The following is a 13091-nucleotide window of genomic DNA, read 5'->3' as shown; positions in this document are numbered from 1 at the left end:
CTCCATTACCATTATGCTAGAAAAAATAAATCAATTAAAAAATTAATACAATTTAGTAAAAATTAGTATTGGTATATGAATTGGAAATAAATAAATAAATAAATATAAAATTGTTATTACTCTTTTCATTATTTTAGTTTTCAAAAAGGCAATCTCTAATAGATTTCAAATAGCTATTTGGTTCAGCTAAAAGAGACAGTTTTTGGTCCCACTATTTTTGTTTTTCCAACAATTTACGTTCTCCTAAATCTGCCAATCTGTCACCAATAAAATTACCTTCATTCAATCGAGCTGCAGATGATGTACGTTTATTGGTATTACCTAAATAACAATGACATGTTTTTTATATGTTTAATTATATTAAAACATTTCAAATATAATGATTTTAAAAATATATTTTTTTTTATATTAAAAAAATGTTAAATTTATAAGATTTATAATAAAAGATTAAATAAATATGAAAATAATATTTATTATTTAATATGTTTTTCTATACATTTTAAAATATTAAAATAATATTTATTTTCTATTATTTTTCTAACATTTAAATAATATATTTTATTTATTAGATTAAATGGAATACAAATTATTGTATATATAAATATATATATATATATTATTACACCCACGTCATATAATAGATATTAGATACACATGTATATCTAGTGTAATATCTATAAATATTTAAAATATAAAATTTAGTATGTCTATTTGTCCCACTAGTCATCAGCTAGTTGAAATGTTTCAACTTTGCTAGTAAATTTGTACACTAGGAAAACAGTTAACTAGTTTATTCGTTGCTATTAAACCATCATAGTGCAAACTACGTTTAAGTGTAAAATAATATTTTGTTAGTATACAAAATTGTTGGTAAGCGAGCGCTTTTGGATTTATACATATTGTTTGGAGTTTGGTTACCTACATAGGTGACAATTGACATTTCGTGAGCCAAGCTGATCTGCAGTACTTAAACCCTGGGTACGCAAACCAATAGTCAAACAGTCAATACATTAAAAAAGAAAATAAGAAAATCATTAGAACAATAATGTGTTGTCGTGTTATTTTAAATTATCAATGCAGACAAATTTGATAAGAACGCATTGATTTTAAGTAATAAGGATGTTGCTCTCTGAAAGGTATAAAGAACTGGTAAAACGGTACCGTTACGAAACGTTACGTGATATCTGTCACACGCGCAATGCACGACGGTCGACGGTAAGTTGTTATAGTATTGTTTTTAAAATAGAACGCTACAAAATTAATTCTTCATTTTTGTTTTAACAGACAATAATAAAACTTTAACCAATTGTAGTGATGTGTTCACCGTGACCGCGGTTTAATCATAATTTAATACGTCATTTTAATTACCTGAAATGGCTAAAATTCTATTTTATTCTGTTTTCTGTACATCGTGCCATTGTGGTCTTGTATTTCCGTAGTACGCATTTCACATATTAATTGTTTTTTGTAGTTTACTGTCGTTGTTCGTATTACGCTGTAGTCGAGTTTATAGTTTATACAAACTACAGTCTATAGGTACAACTACTTAAACCTTTATAAGTTAGTTAAAACTGCTGTCTTATATAATCGCCGCTAACAAAGTGCGAACAGATCACCAAGTACCAACGAACTACAAACGCATACCTATATTGTGTATATTCGGCATGATTCCAGGTAATTATTTATAACTATTACCTAAGTTAGTATTATTATTTATTATAATTACCTAAGTAATTGTATTATTATTAATTATAATTACCTAGGTAATATTGCTATTATTTATTAAGAGAACGCAACACTTGCTGCACTCACTGTGTTGTCTCCATCTTACAAACGTACAACATATCAAACTTGCGTTTGGCAAAAAACAATTTGCATTAAATTTTAATTTTACATTAAATTGACTTATTGTCAAATTAAAGCTTAGCCCCCCACAGTCTACACCCCCTTCATAATATAATAAACTAAATGCAATAATTTTAAATTGTTACTTATTAATATTATTACTTTTTAATTATAATACAATATACAAATATAATAAATTAAAACTTTAATTAATTATACTTACATACTTGTATAGACAAATTAATAACTAAAAATAAAGTTGAAATTGTATAAATGTTAATATAGTTGCTACTCTTTATTTATTTAAATTATTAAGTAACTATACTGTACTTAATGATAATGTATTATGTATTCAAAATATTTAAAAATTATTATATTATTATTACATGGGAACTGGAAGTGCTAATTTGAAGCCTGAGGGTGGCAGGGTGCTATTGTGCTAAGCACCCCCTTTGTGTGCTTATGGCCCATTATTTTCCATTAATATTTAATTTAAACAATTATAAAAAACAATACAAATCAGTCATCAGTATGTTATCTTTATTATTGATTTTAACATAAAATTTTTTTTTTCTTGCTTTAGCATTAGCGAAATTGTCAATTATTTTTTCTATATCTAGTTCATCAGTTCTACTTCTTTCTATATTTAGAATAACAATATTACTAAGTCTATTTTGAGACATTGAGTTTCTCAAATAGTTTTTAATGAGTTTCAATTTTGAAAATGACCTCTTAGCCGAGGCTACAGTTATGGGGATTGTAAGAAATATTAAACATGCAGTTAAAACATCTGGAAAACTACAAGCCATGTCATTTTGAATAATGAAGTTTATTAAGTCTCTGATATCAGATTATTCTGGACCAATTAGTGTTGTAATTGATAAAACTTGTCTGGTAAATTCTGAATTGATGTCAGATTTGTATTTTAATACAAAATCATACAAGTACTTGATTATGCTTGATTCCTCGGAAATTTTTAATTTTGATGGGTTAAGAAACTCAAATGTATTCATCACTTCATTTAACCCAGTAAATCTATTATGTAACTGTGCTAAAGCTGTATCAATTATCGGTAAAAATAGTTAAATTCAAATAATTGAGTGGAGTTCATGATAATTGCAAAACAAGAACATTGCTTGATTTTGTCACAAATTATTTCTAGCAAACTTGATCCCTAAATTCCAATTAATTCATTTTGTATGGTTGGGCTCAAGTACTTGATAGGTATAATTTTCTTTATTATTCAGTAATGTTTGTAAAACATGATCAAATTAATTATTAATACCTTCAAAAATTGAAATTATTCGATAAATACATATTGATATAAAGAAATTCAAATTAAATATAATATGTACCTACCTACTTAGAGATATGATTGTGATTATTAATAATTAATATAATACTATGGTACTTAATCAATAGGTAATGAGTTATGAGTTTAAACATAAAATAAATGTGATGTATCAAGTATTTTTTTATATTTTGTATTGACTAACTAGCATGATTATTGAGTAGGTACCTAGTACATCGTACTTGTATAATAGACTAATACAACACTTCAAATTAAATATCCACTTTTCACATGTTAAGAATAAAAATAAAGATACCCACTTATTAATCTTAATAACCTATCTAAGATCTAACTTATTAACTGTCTCTATATTACTTAACAGTACTTACCTTTATCAAAATCAGCCGAAAAAGTTGAACAAAAAAAATTAAATTGGCAATTTTGATATTTTTTCTTGATTTTCTCTTCGTTTTTCACTACCACAAAGGTGTTTTTTTATAAACGGATGACATAAGTAAATGATAAAAGTAAGAATTTTAAATAAAACGTGAAAATTGACAAACGTGTAAACAAATAACAACTATGCGAATGAACAATTATTAATGTGGTATCAATGAATAATGCTAATGCTATACATAAAAGTTTTATAATAGGTAAAACAACATTTTCTAGAATTCCTGATAAATCTAACCCGTGTCCAATATACCATGGACAGTATCGAGCCGATAATAATGCACAAAATCATTTTCCCAATAATTCTATTTTTAGTTGCAATGATAACAAGAAATCGTGTATTAACATTATTTATCAAATTGCAACACAGTAATACATCATCTATTCTATACTATTAACCGACAAAAATAACAAAGTACTAACGGCATTATCATTATATTATTACCATTAATTATAAATATTATTTAAATTCAATGTTATTACTAATACAGTAATACTAATGCATATAATATTATGATCTTATAAAAAAAAATTGTTATTAGTATAGGTTCTTAATTCTTATATTATTTTATTTGAATATGGGCCCCATATTAGAAATTGAAACGTGCCGCACCACGGTTTCTACGGCACTGTTTGTAATGCGGAAACAACACATTCAGTGTGGCATCCTCTTAATTTATAATCTAATATACCTATTTGAAAATATTTTTTTTTTTCTAACCAATGTTACAACAATACTAGTGTCTTGTGTTTATTACTATCTATTAGTTGTTAAATAATTAAGCATTGGGATATAGGTACTTGTCATGTTTTTAGGCTTTTAATATTTTAGAATTTTGGTAAATATATGTTTGGAATTAAAAACTGGTTTCTACATTTACATTGCTACTATTTAACCACATAGGTAGGTAAATAAATTATATTTCATAGTTAAAACAGAGGTGATCAAAATAGGTATAAGTATTATATAATATTATATTTAAAATACAAAATTAATTTTTAATTAGGTACATAATAAAAACAAAATATATTTATTTTTTACCTATAATAGATTCATTATATTAGGTATAGGTAAGAAATATGTGCACTTTTTAATAGTTAAATAATAAATAACAGTACCTATACCTATAATATTTTGAATCTTATACATTAATATATTTTTAAATATATTTGCATGTTTATACCATAGATAAATAGATTTCCACAATAGGGATTATGGAATTGAATTGTCTAGTATTAGATACTATTTACTTTAAATACTTAGAGTTGATAGTTTTAATATAGTTATATAGTTTTTATAATACTAAAGAACTCAAGTTTAGTCAAATTGTATTTTAAATTAAGTGTAAACAACCATTAAAAACATTTTTTAAATTAATTTGAATGGACAATCAAATATTATTATTTTAAATAGTTACCTAACTAATTACTTAATTTATAGTTTTTTTTTATTTATTTCTAATAAGATCATATATTTTTTTTCAATATTCAATTTGTGTCGGGCATTATCTTTTATTTTAGGATGCCCAAACCTTTTTCTAAAGTATAAGTTATGCTTTACCTTCAGATTCAAGAAAATTACTAAAAACATATATAGTTTTTGAAAAAAAAAACAGTTGAACCAGGACATTATATTCATTTTGGTTTGGTCAATTAAAACGCTAGATCATAAACTCATCATTTGATTATCATGTAAATGAACTACATTTATTAATAAACATTGACGGACTTCCATTATATAAAAGTTCTCTTGGCCAAGCAATTCTTATATTGGTTTCAATTGTTAATGTCCCTGAACTTCAAAAAATAGTTTTTCCTATTAGACTATATTATGGTTTTCAAAAACCTAAGGAAATGGATGATTTTTTTAATTTATTTGTATTGGAAACCATTGAATTGTCAGAAAAAGGTTTTATAACTGCTAATAGCACAAAAGTGTTAGTTAAAATTCTCGGTTTTGTTTGTGATGCACCTGCTAAAAAGTATATATTGGGCATTGAAGGTCATGGTGGATACTAGTCTTGTACCAGGTGTACCGTTCAAGGTACTACTCTTAATAATAAGCGCCTTTTTAGTGATCTTAATTGTCCTACTAGAACAAGTGATGATTTCATGGGCGTACCGGTAGTGGGACGGGAGGGGGCAAGTGCCCTCCCCTCGCACTTCAAATTAAATTATATTTCTTATAATATCTTATAAATATTGGGTTTTAATAATTTAAAGTTGGCTACGCCACTGTCCCCCCCGTGATTTAAATCCTAGCTATGTCCATGGATGATTTTATTATTTGGGTAGATCCAAATTATCGATTAGTTAATACATATTTAGTAAAAATACCGGGAATTGATTTTGTACATTCAATCATTATTGACATAATGCATTTGGTATACTTGGGAATGATGCGGACCATGCTCTTAACTTGGTATGATGGAGATTTACCTTTTAATCTATCGCGGCTACAAATTCAGAGTATCTCAGATTTTATGTGCAGTTCAAGGTTACCAGTAGAATTTGCAAGAAAATCAAGGGAGTTAAAGTATCTCTTAAGATGGAAAGCTATAGAGTATCAGACATTTTTACTCTATCTTGGTCCAGTTGCTTCAAAAGGCATTTTAGACCAAGAAATTAACAACAGTTTTATGACATTAAATGTAGCTATATTTATTTAGTTAAATCAAACCAGAATTCAAGACTGTAGATTAAGAGATTATTCGAGAGAATTATTAAGACATTTTGTGCAGTCATTTATGATTTTATATCATGCAAGTTTTATCACTTATAACTTTCACAATTTGATTCATCTAGTCGATGACACTGACTATTTTGCACCAATAATTCCTATGCTAACATTGGATACTATATCAGTGTTTCCCTATGAGAATTACCTTCAAAAAATAAAAAGAATGACAAGAGTGAAAAATAAACCATTAGGGCAAATAGGAAATAGAATGGTTGAATTGTTAACAGTAAATTCAATAAACAATTCTCAAACTTTTCAAAAATACCCTATTTGCTCAAAAATGCATTGCAATGGTCCTTTGGTTCTTAAATGTATTAATCCACAATACCCCACTTTACAGTTTAATGATTTTAAAATCAAAATTTGTTCTTCTGATAATTGTTGTGGCTCATCTTCTGGTGATATTATTATTTTTTATTAAGTCATAAACAGTTGTGTAATCGTTGGTAGAATGTATCTAAAAAAAAAAAAAAATTTTTATTCTATTCCATGTGAAAGTTTGTCTATTGGAGTATTTGAAGTCGAAAAGTTATCAGAAATGCGTATCTTACTCAAAATTTTTTAGAAATATGTATTTTTTTCTCACAAAAATGTATTTGTTGTATTTCCTTTATTACACTCATATAAATAATTACTTTATATCTAAATTATTATTAAATATATCTAATTTTATTTAATTTAATACCTATTCATTATATTTTATTAGAGCTAAATACATTATTAATAATAATAAATTTATTTTTTTCCAGCCAAGTTAAATTATTAAACTTTATTTTGGTGATATAAGAGAAATTAACCTGAACTACTAAATGTAGTTACACAAAATGATTAATGTTTGAGTGTGTGCAATTGATTTTTTATTCTAAATTATTAAAAAATTTATTATTATTAAAATAAAACAAAATAATTGTGAAATAAAATAAAAATTAAGTAAATAACATTTTTTTTCTTTAGTATAAAATTATTAAGTATAAATTCTAAAATATTTTTCCTACTAGTATCATATAAAATGTATACAATTTTAATCCAAATAAATATGGTTTAATGTACTATAAGTATTTATAACCAAAGTAACGTATATAACTATTGGTTTACTATTTTCTTTAATAATAAATAAAATGATTTACAGTTTATTATAACACATATGTCGCTTTACTAAGTAATTTTACTGCATTTGGCATAACATAACGTCTTACTTTACCAGAATGTGTTTGGGGGTATTTTTAGATAGTTTTCAGAATGTGTATGTAGCAATTATTGTGTGTATAATTTATTATTTTATGTTTAAAAATAATGTATTGAAGGTTAGGTTTTGTTATAACACAAAAGTTAAATCTACTTGCATTGAAGTCTAACTAATTATCTATAATAGCTATTATTCTTTATATTTCCCTTTTAGATAAATAATTTATTAAATTGTATGTTTATGGCTAATTCATTGTCAGAATGTGGTGTTTAATATCATTATGCGATAATGAAGATGATGCAGATGAAAAAAGTCCAGATTTAATACCTAATGATTGACTGATCAATAAATTTAATTGTTGGTATCCACTGGATTTTAAAATATCTACAATTAAAAAATATGCAAAGATAATGTAAATCCCCGATTAAGATAAATGGAAAACATGTAAGATTGACGTTATAGAAGAAAATATAGGTAATTTATTAATTTATATGCAATCTAATATGAATGCTATAAATAAAAATAAATTTAATATTTATATTTATAGACAAGTATGAATATGGATTAAAACTGATGTATAAATTAAACAAAAATTCAAATAACCTTCATTCAGAAATCGAAGAAAGAGGACATGGACAAAGATTAAAAGTTAAATCAAAAAGATCATTAGAACAATATTACCCTTCACATTCTGATGATGAGGATGATATTCTTCTTAAAGATTAAACTGGCGGCATATCCTACGTTCCCTAAGAAACAAAAAAGTAAATTGAATTTTCTAAAGAAAAGTAGCTTTATTTTGTATTTATTTTTATTACTCTCATATATCTATTGTTATATGTTTTTTTTTATTATCATTATGGATTAATTGTACATATAAAGTAATAACCTATTTTATAAATGTTAGAAAATTAACTCAAGTTAATTAAATATTTTTACTCAAATTTAAGTTTTTTAAATGCTTATTTGAGTGCTTTTTAAGCGTTTATTTTAAAGATTTTAAGTGCTTTAAGTCCCGAGCCCTGATAATAACATTTTTTCAATCCATGGAAATTAAAATTAATTTAATTAATTAAAATAAAATTTGTTTGCATAATTATCTTAAATTTTTTTTTACTAAATTTCGGGATAATCCCGGAATCTCGGGATTAATAGCTAAATATCCCGGAATCCCGGGATTGTAATCTCTAAGTGGGTGGTCCTCCACTAGTTCCCCTATGCACAAATGCTGACATTTCAGCAGCTTAAAAGCATTTAGTCGAAGCACTCGAAGCTTTAGTGTCTTGCCATGTCTGATAATTGAAATTAAAAAGATTTAATTATTAATATTAATTGAAATATTTCTACTATAAATCTGGGGGCTAAGTAATTTTATTAAACCATGTATACTATATCAGTCTACATACCATTTTATTTTTAATATACTTATATTGAAAATAAATAAATAATTGCAAACGTTGGTTCAAGATATTAACGTTCAAGCGTTTAAGTTTAAACATTTTGAAAATCCCCCCATAAGTTTTTCATGTTTAAGATGTTGAAAATTCAAACATATTTGAATGTATATTCATCGGGACAATTTTTACCCGATGATATCAGTTTAGGGTTAAACCTATTATATAGTGGTGTAGATACGGGGGAGCGCGACGGTGCACTTGCTCCCCCTGGCAATATATAGCAGGTGCAAAGATATCCGTTTGCACCTGCTGAAATAAACTGAACTCAAAAATCAAAATTCTATAAAAATATTTAAATATAATTCCATTTTATTGTTTTAATGAATTGTTTGATAAAGTTTCTGAGTGAATTGTTTTTGTTATGTTATGTTATGTTATGTTTATGCTTTTCACCCAGGGGGACTCCTAAAGTTGGTTGTGGGGACTAAGCCATACTTTTCAAAAAACTTAATAACAAAAAATATAATATGTATGATAATATGTTTTTAGAGGGAGGGGGTGGAGCCTCGTCTGTTGGCACCTGCTGAAATTAAATGGAATTATGCCAATGCGGCTATTATTATTATTATTGGTTAGTGATATTATTTGTTCCCTTTCCCGCTTCCCGCGTTGGCTTTGTGTTGTTTCAGTGGTGGTACCAACCTAACAAAGGAAGCAAGGTTTTAATGCATTAGCATATACACTATCGATTGAATTATGGACCAGTCTACTATCCAGTATTTCCGTTAGGTTTTTTACCTGAACTGGATAGTTTGATACTACCCTTATATTCATATTGTTGCTCCTCTCAGTCGTTTGGCGTCAGTGTTTAACGTCTCTGTTTACGGTGCTGTCTGCTTTTTTATCGGCAAATTTACTACCTAGATTTCATTGTTGTGTCACCGTTTTGTTTAATTGAAAATTAGCCAAAAGTAACCATGTATTCATTAGTAAGTAATTACAAATATTCGCGGAAAAATAGCACGTGTTTTGCTGTTATTCGTAATGCTTGTCGGATAACAAGACCAAACGACCGATTGTGTTTGTTGCTTACCGTATACGACATGTGTTCATGCCTAACACACGCCAACGACGGATACTTTGTTACCTTCTGCTTCATCAGTCGTTATTCTCGCCGCATTTCCGTCTTAAAATTTAGTATTTCATGGCGTTGGATTCTACCCGGCTTGTCAACATGTTCTATTTGATTCTTGTGAACGCTTGTTTATTTCATATATGTTAAATAGTATAAAAAAATTATGATTATTTAGTACCATGGCGTCTTGTCTTATTGAAAGTCATTATGTTTATAGCCCTAAAAGTGGTGATAGTCATCTATAGACCTGAAATTTACAACCATCATCGACCTACCTGTATACAGTTGAAAATTATTATCATTTACATTGATTTTATTTAGCACGATAAGTCAACTAGCTTTTAACGACAAGTAGATTTTATTAGTTCATAATCATCTGATTCATACAAATCAATTATATATTGTGTGCAATACAGTGTCTTGACATTATGTTTGTATTGTTTAACATTCATAAAATCTATAGGCTAAATTAGAATGTTTGATTATGAATTATATTGGTACAAAATGTAATTTTGTTCATTTTTAAACCCCAATTAATAATTTAAAATATTTATTGTATTTAGGTACCTTCAGAACAAATAACATTAAAAGTTCTTGGACAAGATAATAGAGTTATGCAATTTAAAATAGGAAAAATAACCCAACTAAGTAAGATGATGAGTGCGTACTGTGAAAATACTGTAAGTATAAATATTATTAAAAAGTATTTTATTCCAATTGTAACAGTTATAGTTCCACTGACTAAATTTAAGATTAAATCACCTCAAAATATTTTAATTTAAAAACTACTTGTGTATGGGATATATTTAATTGAGAATTCACTTAGGAATTATTCAAATAAAAAAAATATTTGACTAATTTTCAATCATAGTTATTCAAATTATTTTCAGTCATTTTAACTTAGTTAACATATGGTTGGTATTTTGGTAATTAATACATTTACTTATTAAAAAACAATAGTTGGCATTGTACATTGTATTCACGATTGTAAATCTTCTTTTATTTAGAATAAGTAGAAAAATACTATAAATTAAATAAGTATAGAAATAACTAAAGAAGAAACTATAAAGTAAATAATTCTAATATACATTAGTATTTTATATTCGCATTATGTTTAAAAATTATTTAAATACATTTTTGTTGAAATAAATATTAAAAAAATCATTCGAATAATATTTTATTCAAATAATCATATTTTCAAATTATTTTAATAATTTAAAAAAATGCATTCAAATAATATTTTATTTGAATAATTATCTAGATCAGTGGTCAGCAACCTTTTTGAACTTTCGGGCCACATTCACAAATTAAAAAGAGTTTGCATGCCGGATAAAAATAGAAATTTTACATTTTTAAATTATTTACTATAAAAAAAAATACTATCTAAACCTTTAAAAAAATGATATAAATTGGCCGATTGCCAACCACTAATCCCACTAAACCACTGATATAGATAATTTTCCCAACTCTGGTCATGAGTATGTATCTTGTAGCCTAATTATAATATCATTCAACTGTTAGTTGTTAGCACACTGGAAATTATTTTAGCCATGTTAAATACATAAAACAATTTCACTTGCTACAGATCAAAATTTCCAATAAATAGTGAAAAAAGTAGACTCTTATTAAATTAATTTGTGTTTAAGTAGGTCTATTAAATTATTTTGAACCTATTTTTAATACCTTTTTGTATGTATTGTATATTTGTATATAAAATATAATTATATCAGATTGTTTAAAGATAATCATAATATTATTTTATTTATAATTAAAATTAAATTATTAAACATTAATTTGAACACTTATTTATTTTCTGTTTAATTAAAAACAGTTATATAACCCAAAATGATTAAAGTTATTTGCTCTGTTCAGAATAATAATTTGTTGGTATGAATTAAATTGTTTGCATATCTTATTTGATTTTAAGAGAAGTAAGAATCCCACATCTACATTTTTATGTAAGCACAATTAATAGTTGACAAATGTATAACATTGTAACAGCTAAAAAGTCTATGGAAAATTTACATTTAGTAGTTAACATTTAATTTTGTTGGTTTAATATTAGCTATGATCGACATATTATTAAAGGTAACAACATTGTCTGTGTTTTGTTAAAATAGTTCTTTTTATTATTTTAAATTTATTGTAATATTTTACATACTTATAACTTAATTTAAAATCAAAATATCAGAGTTAAGTTTAATAATATGTCTATTCACTAATATTATGACAATGCGGGTGTGGCGTTCTTTTAAATTATGTACTAATACACAAAAAATTGTTTGTATATGATGTAAATTAATGATGAAGTTTCATGTTTAAAAACATTTTGTTATTATGATTGTAAATGTTAATGTTTATATGGCTAGTATTAATTAAGTTTATGTGCTGGTTTGTTTACATTAATAATTAAAACATATTTTTAATATATTCAAAATTGAACATTTCAGGGTATTGCGTATAACTCGGTAAGATTTCGATTTGATGGACAACCGGTTAATACAATTGATACTCCAGCTTCTTTAAAGCTTAAAGAAGGTGATATCATAGAAGTGTTCCAACAGCAGACTGGAGGTTAAAATGCTGTTATAATAGTATTGTGATTATTGAAGCACGACTACTTTCTGTACACTATTTTTGTATTTTAAGAAATGTAGATATAAGATTGTTAATAAATTTGTACCATATGTTACTTGAAATAAAACTACTATATAAATTTGAAACTAATGTGTCACAGTCAATGATTTATCATTAAATTAAAATTGAATAATCATTACAGTCACCTTATTCAATAACTAGGATCACTCTACGCCTATTTATTTTTATTTTTTTACTCAACATAGGTGTACCTACACTTATATGCTCAAGTGATTTCCTCAGTTTTTTTTTAGATTTAATTTATGAAAACCAATTATAAAAATGATAACTATTAAAGCATAGATAATTTTTTTTTTATCTTCATACACTTATGTGCTGTGTGTAATTGTGTAATATTATATTATAAATTACAATAATATTAATAACTACTGTAATGTACCAGTATT

General features: G+C 25.8%; 1 protein-coding gene across 1 annotated transcript; it reads left to right on the top strand.

Moving 5' to 3' along the window:
• The first annotated feature begins 7948 nt into the window (after nucleotides 1-7948).
• Nucleotides 7949-12770, top strand: LOC132925498 (small ubiquitin-related modifier 3-like). The gene is made up of 4 exons (XM_060989890.1): nucleotides 7949-7959; nucleotides 8237-8279; nucleotides 10611-10727; nucleotides 12498-12770. The coding sequence occupies exons 1-4, from the start codon at nucleotides 7949-7951 to the stop codon at nucleotides 12624-12626; spliced, it is 300 nt and encodes a 99-aa protein (XP_060845873.1). The 3' UTR covers nucleotides 12627-12770.
• The last annotated feature ends 321 nt before the right edge of the window (nucleotides 12771-13091 follow it).

Source organism: Rhopalosiphum padi, chromosome 3, assembly GCF_020882245.1.
Source record: "Rhopalosiphum padi isolate XX-2018 chromosome 3, ASM2088224v1, whole genome shotgun sequence".
Classification (NCBI taxonomy): domain Eukaryota; kingdom Metazoa; phylum Arthropoda; class Insecta; order Hemiptera; family Aphididae; genus Rhopalosiphum; species Rhopalosiphum padi.
This window is presented reverse-complemented; position numbering and strand designations above follow the sequence as displayed.